Source organism: Scardinius erythrophthalmus (assembly GCF_964197995.2).
Source record: "Scardinius erythrophthalmus genome assembly, chromosome: 21".
NCBI classification, from domain to species: domain Eukaryota; kingdom Metazoa; phylum Chordata; class Actinopteri; order Cypriniformes; family Leuciscidae; genus Scardinius; species Scardinius erythrophthalmus.
The window spans coordinates 20,706,830-20,733,317 of record NC_138241.1 but is presented as its reverse complement, the minus strand read 5'-3'; the positions used below and the strand labels follow the sequence as shown (position 1 = coordinate 20,733,317).

Genomic DNA, 26,488 nt, shown 5'->3' with positions numbered 1-26,488 from the left:
TATCCCATGGATATTCACTGCAAAGCAGACCCCTTCTCGGCGATGCACCGTGAGTAAAATATCAGTTTTTTCCCCTTCAAAATCTCTACCTTGTTTAGCATAAATCAATTCTAAATTGTTTAGCGTTCCGGTAGAGTTGGCTTTGTAAGACTATTGCCTATAACCTGTCCGCATTAAGCTACTCACTCTTACCAAGTTTTTAAAGGTCTTCCAAAAATGTAAAAATAATTGTTTTAATATTTTATAGGCTAGCCTACTTCTCGCTCAGTAACGCGAATACGGAAAGTAGTCACCGTGAAGAAATATCAGCGATCGCTTATGTTATTTTAAGCGGCCCTTTAGTCGTTTGTTCCGACAAAAAGTCGCTCAAAAAGTCGATTACAATATTTAGCGTGGTTTAATTTAAAATTACTCACTATGCGTTGTATGTCAAACGTAAATGATTAGTGCATATTTCACGCAATATAGGCTATTTCTTATTTTTAAGTCCAATGCTTGAATGAATTACTGGCACATGTGAGAGATGTAGCCTACCTACTGCAAAAATATGAAGCAAAATCGCAAGAAATATCTAGCATGTGCCAACGCTAAAATACCAGAAAAAAAATTGCTAAAGATTAAATTATTTTACAAAACATTGCCTTTAAAAATTTTACATTTTAAAGCGCGGAATTTCCCATCACAATAAATGTGCGCTACATTTTGAAAATCAGGGAGAAAAGGTTTGCTGTTAGGCACAATAATACGTTTTTTTATTCTTATTTTTTTTTAAAGGAGTTATATGTGTACTGTATTTGTTGAAAACACGGTAGCCTATTGAAACAAGGCCTGGGTTTAATTTAAATAATTAATTCTTAATTATTTTGCAGTAGCCTACTCCCTGGTTGTAATATGAGTTATCAAAGCTCTTTTTAATTATTTACAATAATTGTGCAAGGAAAATTAAACAGGTTGAAACATAATCTATGCGACATGTGTTTGGCTGCAATGGAATAGAAGAGGAAAATACTACCTAACTATGGGTCTTGTGGGTAGAATAGCACATGACGTTTTGCTAATGTTTACAATCATGATTGCGTATGGGTTACGGGTGGAATAATAATAATGTAGCCTATTATTATTATTATTATTATTATTATTATTATTATATTATCAGTACAACTGTATAACAATTTGTAGGCTAGCTTAGTTATTTACTGTGCTGACTACATTTATTCAACTACAAATTAAAAATACATGCCCAACTTATAAATTTAATTTGTTTTAACATTAGCCTATGAGGAAACCATTATTAACTGTCCCGTGAACCTGTTAATGATATTTGATATTGTCATAGCCTATAAATAGTAAGCTAAACAAACAAAAAAGAACAAGCAGTTCAAAACAAATTTACGTATACGTTTTTATTATATTTCTCAGTCAATATATACATTATAGATAACTGTCTTATTGTTTATGGTTGTCCACATGTGCACATACAGGTAAGTGTGTGTGTGCGCGCGCTCTCTCATGCGGAGAGTGTTAAAGAGAAAGAGAGAGAGAGTGAGGGGAGAAAGGGAAAATTAAATGCTTCTGTGTGGTAGCCATGTTAACGACACAGCCTATCTTCTATATGTATGTAATGTTATGCTTTTTGTGTCTGTGTTGTTGTATCCCATATAGGGCACGGCGGTGTGAACCAGCTAGGAGGGGTGTTTGTGAATGGCAGACCCCTACCTGACGTGGTCAGGCAAAGAATCGTGGAGCTCGCGCACCAAGGAGTCAGACCTTGTGACATCTCAAGACAACTACGGGTCAGCCATGGCTGTGTCAGCAAAATTCTCGGAAGGTACGAAAAATTACAGATGTAGCAAATTTGTCCTATTATAGAGAACTAATACTAGTCAAATGTTATTGCTTCATATAAATTAACATCTTAAACAATATTGTACTGTAATGTATCGTATTAGTAAGATTTTTTTTCCTTTTAGTGAAAAGGTATAATATTAAATTCACTGACCTTAAATTCATTGTTAAGGAGGAAGGATATGTTTTCTAGGAAACTGTTATAGATTTTTGAATTTTGTGAAATATTTTTCAGCTATCAAAAGGATCTTATAAGGTATTCTGCATTTTAAATGTTCCTTAGAAATTATGAGATGTGTTGGTGGCATGTATTAATCGTGGGGTGCATGGGACATATATCAGTCGCTGAGGAAACCGTTTGATAAATGAATGATTGCGATTTTAGATCGCAGCCTACGAATGCTAATGATTGAAGACGCAAAAACTATTGAATGTACGTGTTAAAATAGAAATTACACATTTTCCCGTCGCAAGGCTTGGGGAAAAAATAACATCTGTTAATTTAAAAGTCAAAATATAATTAAATCAATAAATTATATAGCCTAAGTATTTATGGCCCGTATTCATAATTCACTGTTTATAAATATGCCTCAATGCCACACGCAACAACAACAAAAAACGCCATCGTTAAGACGTTTGGACAATTTTAAATAACGAATTATCGTTCATCTTTTCCAGATATTATGAAACCGGCAGTATTAAACCTGGAGTTATTGGGGGGTCCAAACCAAAAGTGGCGACGCCCAAAGTTGTGGATAAAATCGCAGAATACAAGCGGCAGAATCCCACAATGTTCGCCTGGGAGATCCGAGACCGACTCCTGGCCGAGGGCGTTTGTGACAACGACACAGTACCAAGTGTTTCATCCATAAACAGGTAAAGCGGTTTGAAATTCCATTTTCACACCTTAAATTTCAAATTTATTTGAAAAGCGTGATGTCATTGACAGAATAGAACTATTTGTTAAATCCGTTCTCTACTGACCTTCAGCTACTGTTATTAAAACGGCGATTCCAAACACTAACGGCCAAATTACCGTCAGCTAATTTAAAATCCTTTAGAGGCCTTGCTACTGAAAATTATCGTTTCCAATTTACAATAGCTTATTCCATGGGTGATGTTTTTGCTTTTTTAAATTCTTGCTCTCGGGGTGGTCTCAAATGTGCAATTCAATCCCAAATCTGTCCACAGCCTGCAGAGGATCTATAGTTGAGGTCGCGAAAATCACATCTGTCTCGATGAAAACCAATCAATACTCTGTAACCAGATCCAGTGGCACTGGGAAATGCGCGAACAGACCTCAGTGCTTTATACGGAATCTCATCTCAGTAGTAAAAAAAAAGAAAAAAAAAAAATATATATATATAGGCTATATAGTATGCAAGACAAAAAAAAGTTATTGTAAGCTATTTAAATGTGTTGAAAAAAGAGATGTGTATAAGTAATGTGTGTGATTCATTAATACTACATATGATCAATTCTATATCTATTATCTTAAAAAAAAAAAAAAGGGCATGCCTACTGCCTTAGATTAAACTGGGAAGGGTCATAGCACTTGCATATTGTTGTCCTATTGTTAGTTTCTCTGGTTCAATTGTTCTCATTTGTAAGTCGCTTTGGATAAAAGCGCCTGCTAAATGAATAAATGCAATTTATCTAAAATACATAATTACAATGAATAAATCTAAATTATTATTATTAATAATATTATTAAATAAGAATAGTGCAAACAAAAAAATATAATTGTGAATGGGTGGATGTGTAACTGGGCTTCTACCTCAGCAATTTCAGTAAGTTATTAACTTTCCAAGGACTAACAATCAGGCCCTGTAGTCCTTATGTTATCATAAATAATGCAAAGGAGATTATATGCAGATATGCCTACCTACATTAAATCAGTCAGTTGAAAACAAATAGTCTTAAGTTACCATTCTCATTCTTATTTCTTATTAAAATACAAAGGCTAGCAAGACTATCCCAAGTGAGATGGAGACATGGTGGTGGGAGGGGGGTTTAAGAGTGGAAGAACAAGGTGAAAAAGGCCTACCTGCAAGCAGGAGTAATGAACTTTGGTTAGGAGGCACTGTTCCATAGAGCTGGCCAGCAGCATTACATTTTAATGAGCTGAAGAGAGATCATGGGCCGACCCGCACAAGACATTTCCTCGGAAAAAGAAAGAAAAAAAAAAAACGTGGGAGAGAGAGGCTGAAAAAATTCATTTCATGCACTATGGCTGCTTAAAAAGGGCAATTTGAACAGGTCTCAACACATGTATGTGGTAAATTTTTAATCTGCATTAATGACATGAAAGAAGAGCCACTAAACCTTTGTTTCCAATGATGTTAAAGTTATCACCTCAGAGGAGGGCATTGAAAGGACCTCTGTTTATATATCAAATGAATACATTTAGGGATGTAACAAATTGATTTGGACTGTTATTCTAAATCATACAAAGGTGGTTTTCTATGCTCAGGGAACACAGATCGGATAAACCATACCTGAGCTAATTATTTCAAAACTTGCCTGTATTATTTAATAAATTAGGAGTTGCTATACATCAGTGTGGGCTGTGTTTTTAAGTGAACTGGATTGTACTGAACCAGAACACTGTCCTTAAAGCGACCAAGTACAAATAAAATGCAAATACAATATTTTCACATTTCCTATAATTATAGCAGGCTGCAGTCGTATAGTCGTCCAGTCAAACTGTAAGCCTTGTGCCATTTCAAACAGGTGTTCTTGCACCCTGTCTAAAAGTATTCCCTCACCAGTGAGCAGACTTCAGAGGCAGGACCCTCATGCACTGAGCGCTTAAGAGGTTGACCTCTGCTCTGTTGACATTAGAAGATGTCCCAGCTTTAAGCACATTTTCTCTGCATGAATTATTAAAGATTACACACTGTCTGGGGTGTTCTCTGTGTCCTCCTCACAGCATGAAGTCACTGGCACACAACCAGTTCTGAGCCCTTCTATCGCCTGAATCCTAAGCGTCCTTTCAATAGCATCGATTCATATTTTAATATTTCTACAGGGAATTCTCAGCACCCTGGCAAGTCATTAATTCACACCTTCCAAATAGCTCATTCGATAGTGAGAACATGGATCCAAGCTATTGAATTTGTGTTGCTATAGACACAGGGTTAAATCATTGTTTTGGAGGGATGTAAAAAAAAAAAAAATCACAAAATACTGATATGGTGTTTGTTTAGGAAGATATAAAATAGTATTAAATAATTATTATATTGTCATTTTATATAGTGTGTATCAGTTCACTGAATCAAATCTTTGTCATAAGTACTGATTTTCTAAGTGCATTAGAACATACAGGATTAGGATTTCCTTAGTAATGAAATTTACAGCCATATTATAGTTTATACAAATGTGAAAATGTGTAGCCAACGAGTATAAATGTGTTCCTAGAATAAGGTGACAGCTTCTTCTCTCAAAAGTGTGTCCCAGATTAAAGACATCAGATGCTGCAGTGGGCTTTGGTGAAGCAATAAGACACTATTGCTTTCCTGTCACATATAATTTATAGCCCTCTATTTGCATCTGTTCTTCTCTGTCTCTAATTCCCAACTTTTTTATCCCCAAGTCCCAATCAATAGGGCCTCATCATGCTGGCACCTTTGCATGTTTGTGCTAGAAAAAAAATGTCGGATCTGGGAAGTCAGTATCCACACTCTACAAGCAATCCTCACTTGCTTCAGTGAGGAAGAGGATAGAGGGAGAGATTGAGATAGATAAAGAAGGAGAAGGAGAGGGAGAAAGATTATTAAAGCTGAGGCCAGTTCGGGGCAGTGAAGCTCATCATTGAGGTGAATTGATGTGATTTCATGCTTTGTTTGCAAGATCATTCAGACCAAAGTGCAATGAAGACTTTCCCCCATATCACACCTTCGAGGTAGTGGGACTTTATCATATTTCTAAAGATAGGATCCCATTTGATTGAATCCACTCTCTCCGCGGTAGCTCTCTCACATCTACTCCATGATTTGCCCTAATACCCCAAGATTGGTTATTTGTGACAGAAGGCCCCAAAACAACGAGCGAGTTTTACACACGCAGTGGGTCGCATCAGGCTATGCGTAAAATGATCCAGCGAACCAGCTGCTCCCTCAACTCATCGTGTTCTTTTAACTGTCATTTCATAGGATAATTCGAACCAAAGTTCAGCAGCCTTTCCATCCATCCGACGGCACAGGAACGCCTCTCTCCACAACGGGACACACTATAGGTGAGACAGCATACATTTTGCATATAAACATTCAAATCATAATGACATCAATTATGCCTGTGCCCTAATGTTAATTCATTCTCTTTTAAGGTGATCTTGAGAGCACTCCATATACGTTAACCTATTCCTGTGCTCTTTCAGTGCCCAGCACAGCCTCCCCACCTGTGTCAAGCGCTTCCAATGACCCCGTGGGGTCCTACTCTATTAATGGCATCCTAGGAATCCCTCGCTCCAACGGCGAAAAGAGAAAACGCGATGATGGTAAGAGACTGGATTTCTCTCCATCGCTTTTATTCCCCTCTCACTCCTTTTCTAGGCCTCTCTACAGCCCCCTGTAATTTCCAATTTGTGTGAGGAGATGAAGATGGCATTTTGATAGCACTGGACAAAGCATTTTGTAAAAGAAAAAAAAAAGGGCTCTCAAGTGACTTGTTATGTAGTAAAGCAGATTGGACTGTTACATTCAGCCATTTGATACTATGGTGTTTGTACGGCTCTAGCACATTTTATTTGATGATACAGTAGCTCTGCGCAAACAAGAATATGCCTACATCCGAATCATGACAGCATAGCGCTTAGGTAGTGCATCAGGGATACGGCTTTATGCTTTTGTAAATAATACAGGTCAATGGAAATGAAGACAAAGAAATCAGCAACGTAAATGCATTAGGAAATGGCAAAAAAAAAATGTGCTCAGAACAAAACTACCTGATGTGCGATTTCTAATTGACTTAAAAACAACTCTAGACACATTCTGATATTTTAATTTCACACAATTTTCTGGCTGTGTATTTTTGCTTTTGAAGAACTGAAATAGCAGCAAAAAGGGAGCTGCCAACCTGCTCATGCCAACATTCCCTCTCCTTTTATAAATGAGAGGGCACATACCGCCTAAGGCCTAATGGCTGATCAGCTCTTCATACAATCGCCTTTTGAATGCTAGTGAATAAACATCCATGTGGCACTGGGCCGAACGAGAACACAGAAAGTGCTGTAGTCAAAGGGAGGAAGGTTGAAGTGGTTGGAAATGATCTCTTAAAACATTTATCAAAGCAGGGCTACTTGCTTCTTTTATGTTTCCGTCTCTTTAGTTCTCTGGAGTGGCAACCACTTGGATGGGAGGAAAATAGGATATTGTAAGTTTTGTTAGCCCAACTTTTTCTTGCTTGCTAAATCACAAGCCACTCGAGTCTGATCAAGTGCTCTGTGAGGGTGTGTGTGAGTGTGTGCACGTGTACGTGTAGGGTTGTGTGTCGAGGGGAGGGGGATGAAACGGAGCGCACTGACGCTTAATGATATCTTTATGGAAAGAGCTCTGGATCATATATAAACACTGTGAGAAAGCGACTGTGGCAAATCACATTTGCTACAGCGTGGCATGCGCTTACAGAGACCATCGTGGGGCTTTTCCTCTGTCACTGTCATAGACCGTTTGCTTCTAAAAACAGAGAAAGGACATAACGTGACGAGAGGGGATTACCCAGCCAAACGCCAGCGCCGGTAGTTATTCCTAGTTTGATTAGAACTGACACGACATGAAGAGTGGATGAAGGGCTTGAGTGTAATTGCATCATAAAACACTAGGCGGGAAAACACGAGTTTACTTGCGTGCGCAATATCAAATTTAATACCGCTTCAGTGAGGATTACCTTTTATTATAACGACTAGAGTAAACATTCCTGTTGTTGCCAATGTGTTTCCCCTCCTCTGGCATCACACATCCTTATGCAGGTCTCTCAAGGTGTACAGAGACATTTGTAGGGCATTTGTCAAGCCGTGTCCCTGATGAAGAGCTCATGGCTGGTAATTGATACAGTGCCAAATGTCTAAAAAGCATTGTGTTATTTAAACTTAGCCCTTATTTCACACCGAGACATCAGGGAGGCAGAGCGACAGCCAGTGTATGGTTTCAATTTCATAGCAGCCCAGCAGCCTTGGGCTACCTGAGCCTTATTTGGCTGGGTGAAGCCAATCTTCCCTTCATTAGATGATGACATAACAGAAATATGCTAATCCGATTTTAGGAAGAGCTGAGGAAATGCACTTTGAAACACGTGACGTGTAAAATGAGGTTGCGAACAGCCAGTTCGGGGAAGAGAAAAAGTCGTGTGTAATGAGTAAGCATTCATTCAGTGCTTGATTTAAGAGACGTAGGCGTCCGCAGTCTTTCTATTTGATGATGCTAGTGCCCTTTAAAAAAAAAAAAAAGAAAAGGTCCCCATTACAAGAGTGATATGGAGATAATGTAGTGTGACACGCATTATGTACACCAGGTCTTTGCAAGAGGGGCTTCAGGGACACAGGTTTCATAAGAGTCATTAATCTGTCATTTTCATGTGTTACTGCAAATTAAAAGTAGCGTGTTGCTCGTCGGCTACGGGTGACGTTCGACGTGGTGCGGACCTTCGGAGAAGGGAGGGAGGGGTTGGGGGGAGCCTCCCAAGATTAGTTCTTTGGTGGCAATAGCTCCCTGCAAGTTGAACATAGTGACATTTAAGAGAATTTGCAATTCTGCAGAGAAAAGCTATTAATTCACAAATTAGCACCCCCTTCCTCTATCGTGGATGTGCAAGCTATTGAGGAGACAAAAGAAATAGCCTAAAGGGGAAGAGAGAGACACAGCCCTATCTGTGTAAAGATTGGTTTATATGTCTGCAAGCAGTGATACCAATTATGCCAGCACAGAGAATGCGCCTCAACCTTATTGCTGCCTTCACAGGCCCTTCAATTCATTGCCAGATTTATTTGTGTATCTCATTATGGAAAATAGAATGCCTCTCTTGCCAAATGCATTAATGGCAAAAGAGGGAAATTAAGCCTGTTTGGGATTTCTCATTTGTCTGAGTTAATACTTTGTTACAAAATGACACAAATGAATGAACTGAGTTAATTACTAGCGTACAGGCACGAGTCGCATTTTTCCACGCAGTTTCTTTCTCACCTGTCCTTGCGTCGGCTGATTAGCAGGTTGGTGTGACCCAGCTCTCTTCCATCTGTATGAGTCCAAACATATCCTACATAGGGAGTAGGCCGGTTGCAATAAATTGCTTGCAAAAACACAGATTGACGCTTGAATCGGCTGTGGGAGCGTGCGTCCACGTGAAAGAAATTAAAGTGGGTTGATTTATAAGGCCTAGCGGCGTATTTATTTGACGTTAACGTGATAAAGGGATTGCATCCGTGCCATCGAGGTACAGGTACGCAAAAGTTTTACTTTGAAGCTTGTTTGTTCATCTAAAAGTATTGCTTTGAGAGTGAGTGACAACACACTTCAAATCCCCATGCTAAAATAGTTTGGCCCACAGCTAGAATGCTTTAACCTGTGCTTCCATTTCATGGCTTGTGAGATTCTATTGTGTCAATATGGATTCTACTTTAAAAAAGAATAGAAATGAAATACATCCAAACCAAGAAATGGATTGGCCTCAGTCTAAATCGAATAAGAACATCCCACCGATCTCATCATGATGATGGCCTCTGTATGAAAGAGAAAGCCCAGATTTGAGCGAGGCTGCAGAGCGTAACCGGCAGAGAAGAAGGTGCCGGGTTCCTTATCAAAGGACACAAAAGGTCTATGCCCCCGCTTGGCTGATACATCTGCATTCAAGCAGACCCTCCGCCCCGGCCTGGCCGATAGCGCAAACGCGAAAATCTGCAGCACAAAAACATCTAAGGGCAGGGTGGTTCGCTCGAAGAGGAATCATGTCAGAGAAAAGTCAATTATGAACGTTGATGCTGAGAATTAATGGCGCGCCGCATTACGCAGATTTTAAAAGGAAAGAGAGTGAGAGCGAGGGAGATACGCATTCATTAATTGCGTTCCAGGACGCTGCGTCACATGAGGCCGATGTGCTAAATGACGGACCGGGTGTGAGTACAGTAAAGAAATGTGTGTTATGGGTGAGATGAGAAACCCATGCTGACAGCGGTAGCCTGAGAAAAGAAAAAAGGAAAAGGAGAGAAAGCGCAGCTCCTACTGGCAGCCTGCACACTGTTCAGCGACGCTAAATTGAATTAATAAAGCCTTTAAACACGCTGTAACATAACAGGAAATTAACAGTCCCGGTTATGCTGCTGCTGCTACCTCGCCTTTTCTCTCCCTCCATCTCTCTTGTTCTTTCTCTTATTGTCTCTTCTTCTTCTGATTTAGTTGTTTGCTGTGCAGTCTTGCCGCACTGTAGATTTCATAAATAGGAGTGCCAAACCTGTGAGACTTTTTCGTCTGTGGAACACAAAATAAAATAAAGAAAAATCCGTACATTGTAAGTCAATGGAGTCTAAAACAACTTTGGACTATATTGACTTTCACTGTATGAAAAAAATAACATACTTAAACAATTCTTCAAAACATTGTTTGTCATACAGGTTTGGAACAACATGAGGGCGAGTAAATGATAATAAAACTTGCATTTTTGGGTGAACTATCCCTATAACAATAAAAGTAATACATAAAAACAAAGGATGTGTGATATCAGGTCAAGGGTCATAGGGGTCACAAGACCCTCATTTGCTTTTCAAAAAGCTCTCTCATCCAAGCCAGCCTTATCTGATGAGATGAAAGCAGGAAACACAGCACTGTTCTTTTAAAAGAATGTCACACCTGCCCGGTCAACCCTAAACACAACTTCCTAAAACCTAATATATTCTCTCAGAGTTCATATCACAAATTTAGGACATTTTACTTTAAAATGTTCAAAAGCACTTACACATATTGACTTCGTACAGTGCATATCTTAAAATGACAAGTTCACCATGATAAGCCCTTTACTGTCTCTTGTTCTTAGTTTTATTTGAACTGGGCTCTCCAGAGGAGGAAGCCCATGGGAGGCCTGTTTTATGGACTCTGGTTATCTGATCTGACAGAGCTCTAGTCCCATAGCACCAGAGTGCTAATGCAGTGGGATGTCAAAACAAACACACTTAAGTGTTCCAATGAAATCAATATAGCATGAGCACTGATGTAAACAGGAGTGGAGCTATATACATAGTCTAGACAACATTACAGTGAATCCCTGAGAAATGCCAGAAATTCCACTGTGAAACGCTGATCTAACCCTGATCTAACCTAAATCTCCCCTAATTGTAACGTCACGGAGAACAGCCCAGCCCCCCACAGCTCAAACCGCAGCTCCGTCCCCTGTGTCAACTAGCGGCCCTGCACGCTTTGGGCTTTTGAGTATGGCAAACATACTGCACCGAAGCAAATGACAAACGCCTGCTTATTGATCGCAGTTTGCACTTAGACCAGCTGATAGAAAGTAATTAATGACTCTATTTTCTTCTGTACCAAAGAGAACAATTGAGGTTTATACGGCAACAACACGCAGCCTTATAGAAGGCCCCCAAGGGAGCTGTCTATAAAAAATGCCTGCTCTCAGATATGGAATGACTCAGATAATGCAAGGAGAAAAAAACACAACAAAACAACCACAACTTGATAGGAAGAGAAAAAATGTCACTTCTGTGTAGCTTAAATACACACTCCCATGCACACACACACAAACGTAATATCTCCCAGTCTCTTATCAGACCTCCCTGTGGATCCATTTCTCCTGAAAGTCAGTTCATCCTGTGGCCTCAGCCATTGAAAAAAGGTCAAGCTGGCGGGTAGAATGGCAATAAAGCCCCTGAAATGGTACTATCAGTGGAACATGATTGATCAATTGAATTCCATAGCACAGAAAAATGTGGGATTAAGTAGAGTATTATACGCACAATGAGTTGAGGCATGATGTTCATTTCAAGTTCATTTCGCCTCTCTCCTGCCACCAGATCAGGCAATCAATAGGGGCCTTGCATATCATATATCACTACGCTCTCGCCGAGGAGAGAACATAATCTGCTGCAAATTTAGAATGACAGATTTGTAAGGGAGCAAAAAAAGCCCCTCCACCCTCAGAGACCGAGAGGCGGGAGGCTGCCAGTACGGCTGCCGAGGATGCACTGACGTTTGTCGAATGTTTGCGAAGGGGTTTCCGGGGGAGCAAAATGAGGCACTGGGGAAGGAAGGCTACCTGCTTCGGCAGGGTGATGGGGTCACGGTCTGAGGGGAAACTGTTCATTTGTTTATAGAGAGCGAGATGGAGGGAAATGCATAAGCTGGCAGTCAAGCTGCGTAATTGTATTCAAGCCGGGACTGGCCTCCCATTTTTCCAGGGAAAAGCAATCTGAAAGTGAAAGCAGCATTACATTCTAAAGGAAATGGTGCCTTTTAAATAATAGCTCTCCATTTTCCACCAGCCCTCTGACTGAAAAGAGAACAAGGTGGCTCACGCTAAAACACGTGACGTTCCCAACAAGTATATGTTTGCTCTGAAGGCAATCCATCAATTACTGCAGGCCTATCAGATGATGACGGTGCTGATGCTGATCTGAGATGGGGGATGTGTGGGTCTTCTCTCCCCCACTTTGCACTGTCCACATCTTTCCCTCCCTCTCTTTCTCTCCCAGCCTCATGTGCTCTGTCTTTCTACAGCTATTAGGATCAGTTTGAGGCTAGTGCTGACTGAATTTGAGCTGATATACTCCAATCTTTCATCTAGTGGTGCTGAGAGGTGCACTACAGTGCTAGACGTAGCTGTTGTGTGGGGTGCGGGATGGGGGGGGAGGGGGATGGGGTGCCTGACCAACGGGACCATAACGACTGGTACTAGCATGTGGCCTTGTCCCCTCTCTCCTCTCATAGATGGTTCAGATGGCTCTGGCCCAAACAGTGATTCTCAGGGTAGTGTGGAGAGTTTACGGAAGCACCTGAGGGCCGATGCCTTCACTCAACAACAGCTGGAGGCTCTGGATCGGGTGTTTGAGCGGCCGTCATACCCCGACGTCTTCCCTACGTCAGAACACATCAAGCCAGAGCAGGTTAGTAATATCGAGGCAAATGGACGAATACTAACAAACTAATACATAAACAAAAAACTGAAGATTGTTAGACAATCTGCAGTACTAATTGTAAAGCGGAGTGTGAGCGGACAGCAGAGTTTATTTGAACCGACAGATATTTTTCTGAATAAAATCTCTTTAAGATAAACTAGTAAAATCAAGTCACCATACGATTTAATCCCAGACAAATGTTAAATGATGCATCTTGCCCAAGCATCACTAATATATGCATTAAATAGTGTAAGGTGCAGTAAAGCCAGATTAATTTAGTTTCATCAACATGAATCCACTGATACGAATATGAAAAATAATTGACGAATCTTCAGTCTGAATTAAGAGTCTCACAAAAAAATTATGCTGCAAAAAACAATCCCCCCCCCACCTTGTGTATACAAGCTCGTATTTAAAGCATTTGGCTTATTACAAGAGATAAGCTTTATTTACTTTCATTATACTATCAAACAACCAGTGACTATTAATTTTTCCCTTGAAACTTCAAGTAGAGGCCCATAAAGCAAAAGCAGTGGCCTAATTGAGTTCATTTTAATTTCTCTCCGATCGCTGAGAATTACACTGGTGATAAATCAGGGGGACAGCCCTCACCCCTAGTAGAGGGCCTAATTTGCAGCTAATTACAAAACTGATTTCTACTGGAAGATCAATACCAAAACGAATTGGAAATGACTTGCAATCACAAAGAGAAGCCAAGAAGGTATTAAAAAAGGCAAGGAAAGAGGCTAAACGCGAGGGAAAAAACAGCCCTGGAACAGTCCAGAAAAATCACTTTTAATTTAATGTAATATTAATCAGACTACATTCCCATTTATTGGTCCGTTTTCATGCCCCCTTTTTAACTCTTGAAAGAGCGGACCTATTAGCCATGTCTGGTGTGTGAGGCCGGGCATTAAAAAGCCATTTTGGAAATGCTAAACTCAATGGGCTCACCCCTCCCACACTTCTGCCAGCCATTTGGTCATCCTTTTCAGATGGCTCTTCAGTTGCCCCACGCCCAACTTGCCCCTATCTGCATGATAAAATAGCTGTTGTGCATCTGAGGCCAGACCAAATAGAGAGGAACATCCGCTACTGGCCAACTGAACATTTGTAGCAGACAATTAGAGTTTATCTGGAATAGAGACAGACAAGTCTGGGGTCACAGCATTTCCCATTGGGACACAGGCCTATTGTGATGCGCAAATGCACGAACGCACACACGCACGCAGACGTATACGCATAAGAGTGGACATATGTATGCTCGCACTTTAATACGCGTGGAACAATGGGAGCCGGAAATCTATTCTCATTTGTTAAATTAGTTACAAAGAAATCTATTTGAAGAAAGTCGTAGTACCTCAAATGCAGCACGATCCAACGTACATATCCAAAATAATAACAGAGAGCTGTTTTGGGGCTCATGTTCGTGTCATCATTTTCTCATCCTAAAGAAAACAATTTCGAATGCTCTCGAAACGAGGCCATGTTGGTAATCTAACAAAGCGGACCCGTCTCCTCCCTTGGCTGGTCAGGGGAATGACTGCAGTCAAGCACAAAGAGACAGCTGACACCCCTTCCTTTCAGTCTGTTCCAAATCCTACTCTCTGTCCCGCTCACAACCTTAATGTATGCACACACAGTTCACATTAACTCCACCAAAACACACATGCACATCTATCTGATGGGGGAAATAAAAATAATATGCAAGTGTAGTAGGACTGGATTTCAGGTGCCCATTTACAAAGCCACAGTAACTGAGCCGCCATTATATTAAATCCCTGCTACTTTGTGTACAGCACTTTGCCTTCCTTAAATCATAAGAAATATCATAAAAAGGAGAGAAAATGTTTTAAAATAACATATAGAACTGGCAGCTCACAGGCAGAAAGCTTTCTAATTGGACACCTAAAAGTGATGCTTGGATCCCAAGATATATCTACTTAAAGTGTCCCCCCTCCCCTCATTGGCAGGCTAATGAATACTCGCTACCAGCACTGAACCCTGGACTGGACGAAGTCAAGCCCAGTCTGTCAACCAGCGTCAGCTCAGATTTGGGCTCCAGCGTGTCACAGAGCTACCCGGTAGTGACAGGTAAGAGCGCTGGATCGACCGTCCCAGCTGACCATTAGAATACTGGCAGGACATTCATATTCTGGTCTATGTGACTGTTTTATGTGGTAAAGTGAGCTTTATAAGTTGAGCGGACAGGTGAGAGTGGAATGTGACATGTTGATCTAAAGTGGATGGATTAGTGCTGTCTGCTCTGAGGACCCGTGTAAGAGAGAGGCGATCGAAACAGACAGGCGCCGTTTCTTGCATGCAAGTCCAAATCATTCAAAGTGATTATGGAAAACTGTCAACCAGTGTCACTGTGCAAAACCCAATGGATTGTTTTACTACTTTACCTTTGTGTACTGAAAAGTTTTCTTCAGCTCATAGTTCTCAGAGAGAAATATGGCGGTCTAGCATGGTTTGGCCTTTGTTGTTGCATCGTTTTTTTTTTTTTTTCTTGTGGTATGCGGTGGTTAATGTCAGCCTGGCTAATTGAAAGATTGTTTCATTGTTGCGGCTGTTATTACCTCAGAGAAGGTTAAGTTTACTGATAGCCAACTGTCGGGCTGAGATTAATATGCTGAGCTTTTAATAAAATTCACATAATTATGCAGGAGCCATCAAAGCCAATGAGTTCTGTGTGGGCGGAGGACAGGATGATTGAAAATTGCCCCCTTCTCAAATGATAGCTGGATAATGTTATGTGAAAAGAAAGGGCTTTTTTCCCCCCTCGGTAATATGTGGGAGGTAGAGTTCCCTCCAGAAAGTTGGGCCTCTGGAGAAGAAAGGTGTGTTTTTGTCCTTTGTATGAAAGCAGTCTCGGTCTAGGGAGCACCCTCATGGCAGGTGGCCTTTCTTGCACCTGGGACGGGACACACCGGGGGTCTTAGTGCAGACCACCTCTTGCTTCTGGTAGAGCACAGGAACGGCTCTGCTAGAGAGATTTTCAAATGGTTGTTTAAGTTATATTGTTGTTAATGATTTCAAAACAGTGTTGTTTATGCATGCATGATGAGAATACCTACCCCTGGCATCCTAAATTCAGCTTTTTCTGAAAAATGAAATGCAGTTGTAGTTATGTTCTAAAGCTCTTTCAGAATGTCTAGGCTCAAATGACATTTCTCGAGAGCCGTGTATATTAACTGTTCCATGTCGTATTCTAAATGACTTTTGGCAGTAATAACTTAATTTATTAAAATAAAAAAAGCAAGAAAAGCAGTTCAAAGACGCAATAACGTAATGTTATGGTGTACTCGCATGTGATAAGCTGGAAATAAGAATAAGGACAGAGTTAAAGGAGGTGCTAAATTACCCTACGCATTTACACTGAGAGCCAATTCTGAATAAATTACTCCCTCTCATTGGATAGAGCTGGAGATTATGCTCATTCCCAGCAATGTTTTCCTGAGCCAATTAAAATTCACACTGCCATTGATCTTGTTGATTTTATGTCGTGCGATTTGCATAATCTATTAAAGATGAATGATTAATGAACTCTTCATTACAAAACAGAAATTGGAATTTTAAGGGCACTACGAGGCATAGGAGACGTGTTTTTTGTGTTAACTGTTTACCCAATTAGTTTTAGGGGTTACTGCTCTGTGCTGAAAGTCCTAAAGGAAAAGCCATTTTAAAATAGCTTATGTATTGGATTGAAATTTATGATGTTGGATGAAATGTAATATAAATAAGTACAATATAAATAAGTAATATAAGTACATTCCTTTTAATAATGGAATAGATGCACACTTAAAAATATTAATAATCATTTATAAATATATAAATACATATACAATTAAATAAATATGATTCATTTATAAATAATAATATAAAATCCCAGAAAGTGCAGATGATAGAGTTAAATGAGGAACTAATCTGTACTTCTGTTGTCATCAGGGGCAGTTCTTTCCCCAATGACTCATGAACATTCCACACTTTCATGTATTAGAGGGGGGAAAAACAATGGCATGATTTATTCAAACTGCAGTAAAAAGTCTGGATGCTCTCCAGATATGACTAGCCTTTTAAAAAGGCCGTTTGCACATACCTTCACAATGAATGACTAGTGCGGATTCTTAAGCACTGTTCCTGCCGAGCCATATAATGGAAGTCTTCCTGGTGCCAGTAGGATGGTACCGTGTAAATGGGCACCCCTCCGACCCGCTGAAAACCTGAGCAGGTGCTGAAGGGATCCCCCCTGTTCCAAATCTCTTCAGAGAGATGGAAGGAGAGGAGGGGGCGGGAGGAGAAAAAAAATACAGAGAGCCCGGGCCTGAAAGCAACAGAGCTCCATGTCTTAAAAAAAAAAGAAGCAAGAAAAGTAAGAAAGGAAAGCAGCATACGCAGGCAGAGTGAAAGAAAAGACTGCTTTGTGTCGGCTTATGCGGCTGATGAACTCCGGCTGAAATATATCCGACAGAGAGCCATTTTTTAAGTGTGGCCCGCTATTCTCCAGTGAGCAGCAAACAACACGCTGCTGGCTAGACTGAGGTACCTGATGTGTGGCCCGGTGACAAACTGCCTCTGTCTTGAGTCACCAGAAGCCCCGGCAGGCCCTAGAGCCCAAATTAATGTTTATTTCAGCCTCAGAATAGCACACTAACCTTTAAGCACACATTTGATAATGAATAACTTCAGGAACTTATATTGGGGATTCAAGCAATTTGGTCTTCCAAACATTACATTGCTGCAATTGATCGGTTTAAAGCAGTCCGTTTTTCCTGTGATCTTGTGAGAAAATGTTGAAAATTGAGGTCAAAGATTTCAGTACTTTTACAAAACATTAGGCAGGTGACTTTGCTGGAACTGTTGGGTTTAAAAAAAAAAAAGAAAAAAAAGAAGTCATTCCTTTCTCTTCTCTTACTGCACCCATGTGAAACCATGCATTCACGAGAGCGAGACAGACGTAGAGAACTCTATAGCTCTGGTTCATGTTGAGATGTGATGCGCCTCCACATAGACCAGTGTTTATCTTCCATCTCTGTAATCAGGAGGTTGACAGCCTTCCTTTTTGCAGGTCTTGCTTGTTTCCAGGACAATAAGCAACAGCACCTCTGATTAGTTTCAGAGTTCAGTGATCTTGAACACTGGGCTTCGGTCAGTGTAGCGAACGCCCTTGTCTCCTTTACAGCGGCAAAGCAGAGGCCGTGAAAACGCGAGGCCTAATTCCTCCGACAGCCTCTCTTCCTTTTCTCCTTTATTGGCCTCTAAGGTTTTTTTTTTTTTTTTTTTTGAAGTTAGGCTTTATGGCCATCATCTTCCTCTTTAAGATATAGTCATCTAACAGCCTCGTTTTTGTATGCGATTTAAAAAAACGTCATGTTTATCCTGCTCCTGCTTGTATGGAGTCCCAGACCTGCGCAGGAAAGAAAATTCTGCCATTGATTTGTGTGGGAAAGAGGCCAGTTAAGTTGCCTGATTTCCTGGCATTAGGTCAGAACGGGTTGTCAGGGTTGCATCTGACAAAAAGGAGGCCTTATCTTAATGAGCGACTCTCCGCACATAGCTCGGTTGTAAAACAACAATAGTTGGGAAACAGCTAATGAGGCTATCATGAAGCTGTGAGAGCCCTCCCCACAGACCATGTTAACAGCAGAGGATGTTAAAGAGGATGAGTGGAGAGAGAGATGAAGACAGAACACACATTGATTGCTCGAGCTGCGGTGGCAAACCCGCTAAGATGAAAAATGCCAAACCTCATCAGCCAAATGATATTAGGGCTGGCGATGCAAAGGGGCCGTGTCGCGATTTGCAGGCTTTTTTTGTTTGGAGATGCGACTCTTACCTCCGAACCTTAGGGAAATTTCTCTGTATTTGAGCTTGATTGATCTGCGAGCCATGCTGCTGTTTGCTGATGCTCTTCAAGAGATATTGTTTGAAAGTGATTTACCTGCTTGTATTTGCTCATTTTTTGCTCATTTGACGGATAAATAATTCCAATCAGGTTTGTATAAAAATGTTGCTTTATTTAGATTCAGATATAAATCTTAAGTTGATAGAAGACTATGAAAGTGTCTTCTGTTATGGAGCAAATTATAAGTTGCTTTCCATTCTGAAAAAAAAAGATAGAAAAAAATAAACAAACAATGGAAGCAAAGATTTCTATGATAAATTATATTTTCACTTCTAATCTATCCTGTTCGTAAGTGTGAGTAAGCAGGGCCCAAAACTAAGACTCACAACGCAGGTAAAATTCAAGGAAAATTTAGTTTTATCAAATAAATAAAACTGGCCACTTTTAACTTTTCTTGGAATTCCAAAAATTATGGAAATTTCCAAATTATGGAAAATTGTGATATTATAAATCTGATTTCTCTCTCAATGTGAGCAAATTGAATTAGAGATTTAAATGGTCTACTGAAGATAAAATCAGTGACTGTTCCATCTATACATATATACAATGTTAACATCAACAAAAAATGTCCACAATTAAATGTATCTAGTTTTGATCTATTTTAAATTTATGTTGCAATTCCTGAATTTAAAGAGATGCATTCCAGGCACCAAGCCACCATAAGGAATAAAATATCAATCCTTTTTGTGAGAGGCGATGTTTCACTGAGAGTTGCTGGGAGTACTAATAATGACAGCTGTAAAAATACGGAAAAAACTAATAAACTAAAAAAAAAAATAGTTTTACAGAAATAACGCAAAATGCAGTCTAATGATAAAAAAATTGTAGCCCACAAATATGTGTGGCAAAAGTTTTAAAGCATCTTTGATGTAATTATTTGTGGATGGGTCTTTGCACATAAAACTCACACATCGCAAAAGCACACAGTAACATTTCCTGGCTTACCATGACCAAATCCCCTCGTGCGTGTAGAAATGTTGTTTTCTGAGCGTGTGCCTCTGGAGGCTCTGTTAAAACTCCTGAACACACCCGAGGAACTGAGTCAGAACTCGGAACTTCACATAAATCCTTCTTTTTCCTCCTAAACGCAATGTAGCATCACAACAACACCAAACACTGTCAGCCAAACTTCATTTTCCTCTTCTTTTACTGCTTCCATTCAGTACTTCCATCTGTCATGATTCATTTTTTTTTTTTTTTTGCTGAGTGCGAGTGATTGTGCATTGTCTGATTGTGTGTGTGTGGCTTTTTTTGTTGTTTTTCTCCACCTGGCAGAGTCACATTCATCCTCCTCGTGTGTTAAGCAGGAGCCGCATGAGGCTTCCCTGGCTCCTTTCACCCCTTCCTCACTGGCAGTCTCGGGTCTAGCGGAACTGTTGCCCCTCCAGCCCAGCGTGTCAGTAGATGCCTCCACCCCCTGCTACGGTGCCTATGCCCATCATGCCCCCTGCTACAGCCAGTATGCAAGCCAGCCTATTATAGCAGGTACAGCCCTACAAAAAAAAAAAAAGAAAAGAAAAGAAAGATTAGAAACTTGCGCTGGTAAATGGGGGAAACAGCCAGAGGCGTCATGCATCTGTTTCTTTTTGAGAGGGCACCAATAGCAGTCCAAGGTCATTTGGTGCCCTACATATTATCAAAGGAAGAAAAAAACACTATCTAACTAATTTTAAGTGTTACACTACCTTTGAAAATTTGAGGAGAGTAAGATATTTTTGAAAGACGTTTTAATCAATTAAGCATTATATTAAATAAAAGTGACATTCTTTTACATTATTAAAATAATCAATTTCAAATAAATGCTGTGGTTTTGAACTTTTTAATCATTAAAGAATCTTGAGCACCAAATCAACATATGATTTCTGAAGGATCATGTGACACTGAAGACTGGAGTAATGATGCTGAAAATACAGCTTTGCCATCATATGAATAAATTATATATTCATAAATTAATTACAATCGAAAATTGTACACAATATTACTATTTTACTGTATTTTTGATCAAATAAAGTGTAGCCTTGGTGAGCGTAAGAGACCTTAGAGATACCAAAGAGACCTCTTTCAAAAACCTTACTGACCCTGAACTTTTGAAAGGTAGTGTCTGTGTATATATATTGAGGTATACACTTGTGTATAAAACGGCAAAACAATTTTTTATATATATATATATATATATATATAATTTTTTATATATATATATATATATATATATATATATATATATATATATATATATATATATATATATATATATATATATAATTTTTTTTTTATCTACTGGGGCACATTCCATGGTGCCGCTTCTGGAGAGAGCTTCTGTCCTGTACTGTCCTGAGAAACACTGCTAACACTTTTCTAGCCTCTAGTTCTGTGATTATACTTATTTACTATATATATATATATATTTCCAACATGCTTGTTAACGTGTGAGTGGGATTGTGTCTCTTGTGATACTCTATAAGCACAAATTTCATTCATGTGCTTTAGATAATGACCATAAACAAGACAACAATATGGCTATAATTTGCCTTCAGTTCCTTTTAATTGAACAAAAAGCACAATATCAAACTAAAAAGTTGTCACATTGCTTACCATCCTGGTGTGCCTGTTTGACTGCCAGCTCTCTTGTTAGTAGCTGGACCGGGGGAATGCTCCCCCCGACCCTTATAACGGTCCCCTTTCAAACAATGATGCAGGACCTTACGAGTGTCCAGTCGGGACTGACGAAGGCCTACGTGCTCTAAAGTTTGAGCCAGCACATCCAGCAGGATTGCTAGCCATCACCTTCAATTACAGAACTGAATATGGAGGCACTCTCGTGATGTTTTGGGCTTTTTAGCAGCAGCAATGCCACCAGGAGGCCGAGGGCATTCTGTGCTTCTCTCTGTTGAGCAATTTAAAACACTTCAGTCAAAACAGGCCAGCAGCGCCACTCTGTGTAATAAAGGAAGTTAAAAGGCTGAGTGACCTAGAAGAGAAAAAAAGCAGTGGAGGTGTTTTAGCTTCTGCAGGGTCAACAGTTTTTCAGGTTGTGAATTTAAGGAGAGGTGAACTTTACCCAGTGCATGCTTGGCATGTGGGTTTTCTAGTTATTTGTCAACAACAAAAAAGCTTGAGCTGATTTCTTTAGATTTTCAGTGAAAATGGTTACAGGGTTGTGCTTAAAAAACAAATATGTTTGAGTATTATTGTTAATGATGTGTAACACTGTAAGTGGTTTAATGCTTAGGGCACTTCTATGCATCATACATTTTAATGTGCCAAAATATGTGGTGTTCATGTTATATTTTTACAGCAAATCAAAAAGTAACTCTAATGCCCCTATATATCTAGTATTTGTATGATCTAAAAATTTTGCATTCTGCCTAACTTCCCTCATTAGTTGTAGTACACTTAAAAATTGTAGTAGTAAAACTTTGTTCTTTTATTATTATTATTTTATTTTAAAGATTTTTGGATAATCATAAGGGGGCATCAACACCATTTGGTCATTCATAGCCCATTGAATTATTATTATTATTATTATTATTATTATTATTATTATTTTGTGTGTGTGTGTAATTGTGCGCTTACAATTTTTACTTTCTTTACAGGTCGAGACATGGCAAGCACAACCCTACCAGGGTACCCACCTCACGTTCCCCCCACTGGGCAGGGCAGCTACCCCACCTCTACACTTGCTGGAATGGTCCCTGGTAAGTTTAATTACTATTTTTACGAGGACGTTAATTTTAAGAGAGCTCGTAATATTTTCAGGGAACGGTCCTGTGCAATTGATCATTTTCAGGAAACCTGAGGTCATGCAAAGCCAACCTGAATTTGCACAAAACACTGTGCATTAATATTCAATTATCACTAGCCCAAAGCTTGCTTTTGTATGTTTTAACATATTAGTGTAGAATGCCAGGTAACATTTTAAGAATGAGAGTTGCATTTTAAAAAGAGAAGTGACACAAAAGCTACTTGCATATTGCCCATGACATTTCTGGTGATGCTAATATTTATTAAATGGGATAATATTAATGAGGAGCATAATATTAATGAGGATAAGAATAATGAGGAGGATGAGGAGCCAGATTTGCAGTCCAACTAAGCACAAGGACAGGCAGTGTGGATTTCGATCTCGAGTCGTCAATAACCCGAGTAGGAGCCTCAGCTTATCGGCTGCTGAGGAGAAAATTAGCGCCTCTCAATAAGTGATCAGGGACATAAGTGCGGGATATAGGACAGTTCCTCTCAGTTCCACTCGGGTTCCAGTGCTCATTACTCCCCTCCCTCCCTCCCTCCCTCTCCCCAACCGTTCGACGCTCTCACAGGCCATCGATAAACACAGCTTTCTCCACCCCAGACTCCAGTGCTGCAGAGCGTATCTCTTTTCCCCTCTACTTAACCTGCAGTTCAGGTTCACAGCAAACAGTTAAGGGTCACAAAACAGCGGGCGGGAAGGCCTGTAAATATTTAAATCACTATCTCTCAGAGGGACCTGACTTGAGTTTCACTGCCAGGACAGGATGCAATCTGGCAGCAAGAACGGTGCCCTCTCCCCAAACAGCACAAACACACACATACGTATGCAAACGGACAGCCTGAGAGATGCCGCAGAGAAGTTGGAAAAGTGTAAATGCGATTGTACTCGGAGCCAGGGGATAACATCAGCGCTCAAAGTCGGACTTGTGAGCACAAACACGCAGTGTGCGAAAATTGGAAAACAAATATTTTACATCAGGCACAGAGAGGGATTCTTCTCTCGGTCACCGTTGAGTGCCTCAGATAGATTCAAGTCTGTCTTGGGCTTCCACGGCCCACAAACATGAATGGTTCGCAGGGGCAAATTTAATTCAGTGACAGGATTCATTTGCTGGGCAAACATATCTTTACAGGTACATCAAATATGTTTTCATCAAAGATTCATTTTCATTGGTCACACATGCTGAGAAATCCTCTTAAATCCTAGAGCCATGGGTTTTGTGTGCACTTCCATTCATCTGGCCCTCGAACGACTAAGATTTAGTGACAGACCCCAAACACTGTTAAAGCAAAAGCCATTCCTCACCAGCTTCATATAAAACCCGGCCTTTATTGTCTCATAAAAGAAAGAAACGTGGGGGACCAACAGCATTGCTCACTGACATGGACAGGGCCGCTTCCTGAAAGTCGAATTCGGCCGCATAAAAAGGGGCGAGTGTGCGCGAGAACGAATCCATTGGGGAGGTTTTTTGAAGCGGGGCTTTGGTGCGGCCAAAGAAAAGAGAATCTTAAGAGCGCAACAGCAGAATCAAAGAAAAGAAAATTCAAACCCCAGCTCAGGATTAATGTAACAAATTCAGCCAAAATGGCCGAGCACCAGGGCGTAGGAAAGAGGACAGGGCGAGCCATCTGCTATCTAGAGCCTCGAAACAATGCCAGTTCCTTTAGTTCTGATGTGCTGAACTAATGTGATGCAATATTTCAAGGACAGTGTTACTGTAATTCAGTTGAGCTCAATCGACAGCATTAGTGGCATAATGGTGATTATCACAAAATTCATTTCTACTTGTCCCTCCTCCACAATCTGTTGAAGAACATGAAAATTCTATTTCAGTCTTTTGAATTTTCTCATTTAATTTAATGTTACTTGCTGTTTCTTTGTAATTATTTGTGAGATTTACAGCAATTTACAAATACAAAAGTAAATCCTACACCAAAAATGTTTCAGTGTTCAGTGAGGCATATACAAGTATATACAAATCTGTGTTAAAATACTCACTGTTTCAATAGGAAAGCCACATAATGTAAACAATTATTTTGATGGGGTTTTTTGTTGCCAACTTCGTTATAATCCCTAAAACTCTAAAACAACAACAAAAGATGTGAACATCTTTACAAAATTAACAAAATAATACATTTAAGTGCCTTTATGAAATTATTAGTGCTGTCAAATTGATTAATCGCGATTAATCGCATCCAACATAAAAGTTTTTGCTTATATAATATACACATACACACATACTAATGCGTACATGGGTGTATGTATGTGTGTGTATATATATATATATACACACACACACACACAGAGACACGCACGCACACATATATTATATAAACAAAACCTTTTGAGTTAGATGCGATTAATTGCGATTAATCGATCTGACAGCACTAGGAATTATAAAATGCGTTTAAATTTTTCCATAAATTGGCACCATTTACTTTCAATATAAATTCCTCAGTGATAAAAGAGGGCATACTACCACAAATTCAGACTGCTGAGCTTAACTTCTACTGAATATGCTTTAAGATACACCATTTTCTTTATTGCTAACCTGTCATTTTGTGTTTGATTTTAGGAAGCGACTTTTCAGGAAACCCCTACTCTCACCCGCAGTACACAACTTACAATGAAGCTTGGCGGTTCAGCAACCCCGCGTTATTAAGTGAGTATTAACCCTTTTTGCTTATCCCTTATGGGATTAGTCGCTTTAAAGTGGGATTAATATAATCACATTTTACAATGACATTATTTGCATACAGCTTTACTAAACTAGCTACAGTTTTATTTCTCTTTTTGATTAGCAAGGTCATAACACACTGCATCTCTAAATTAAGACGCGCATAAGCCCTTCGCAAGTGTTTTTGTGCGTGTCGAGGTTTCAGAACGTAATAGAATAGTTTGATTGTATTTTACATAAGCAAAATCATTGGGAGTGGGCGTAAGTGTTGCTCTTGCTGTGGTTTCAAACGCTCCGCTCTTCTGTTAACTTCCAGGTTCCCCTTATTATTATAGTGCCGCATCCCGGGGCTCCGCCCCTCCCACTGCTGCCACTGCCTATGACCGCCACTAGTTACCATGGCAACCCAATCAAACTGCAGGACCATGGCCGCAGCCTCCATATCGTACCAGTCTGAATGGCGCTAAGGTCAGAGGGATTGAAGATGGCTACGCGGTCTTCAGTTTCATGGGGCCGAGATCGGATTAGGAGGGTCAAGCAACAGCGGGTCCCCCCCCCCCCAGACATCGACTATACCCCCCACCCCCCACCCTCACGCAACATCAACACTAAGGCTCTCATTCTCTAAATCGCTGAACAATGACTGAACTATTTCCTGAAAGACTTTGAAAGATTCTACAAAAATATATATATTATACAAGATATAAAACAAGACGAACCGTGTGAAGAAATACGAAGTAACAATTGATGTGTTGTTGTTTTTTTGTTTTGTTCTCTCTTTAAATCAATCAATACATTCCTTTACATACTGTATTTAGTATCACTAACAGATCACACACACAAGGTTGCCTGAGGCCTTTAAAGTAATTTGCCCATGTCCTACACCATTTCACTAGTGTCTTACCTCTCACGGACAGAACAGCGACGTGTCAGCTGAGCAGAAAACTGCGGAATTGCTCCATTTTCTGTCAAACAGACAAGTGTAACAGTCTTAGAAGCCATCTCTGATTGGTGGTATGAAATTACCAACTTGATTTAACATTTTCTGTGATACACAATCAAAACGGGGTAAAGAAAACAGATAAAAAAAAAAAAGATAAAAACAGGTCAGACACTGAAGAAGTTAACTGTTGCTGTAAATGACCTGAAAAGAAAACCATATATTAAATTATTGTTTTGGTTTAGCTGATGGTTTGTGTG

General features: G+C 40.0%; 1 protein-coding gene across 4 annotated transcripts; it reads left to right on the top strand.

Moving 5' to 3' along the window:
• pax2a (paired box 2a) lies at positions 1–25,745 on the top strand (the record flags this gene model as incomplete). 4 transcript variants are annotated; one of them, XM_081351177.1, is made up of 10 exons in its annotated part: positions 1–49; positions 1,663–1,828; positions 2,524–2,721; positions 6,000–6,082; positions 6,224–6,343; positions 12,768–12,943; positions 14,929–15,049; positions 22,457–22,558; positions 25,187–25,273; positions 25,605–25,681. In XM_081351177.1, 10 exons carry the CDS (start codon positions 7–9, stop codon positions 25,679–25,681), a joined length of 1,173 nt encoding a protein of 390 aa, XP_081207303.1. The 4 variants fall into 4 exon arrangements, with proteins under 4 accessions (XP_081207303.1, XP_081207302.1, XP_081207300.1 ...); XM_081351176.1 differs by having other exon boundaries at positions 7–49; positions 25,624–25,745; XM_081351174.1 differs by having other exon boundaries at positions 7–49; positions 12,660–12,943; positions 25,624–25,745.
• Positions 25,746–26,488: the final 743 nt, after the last annotated feature.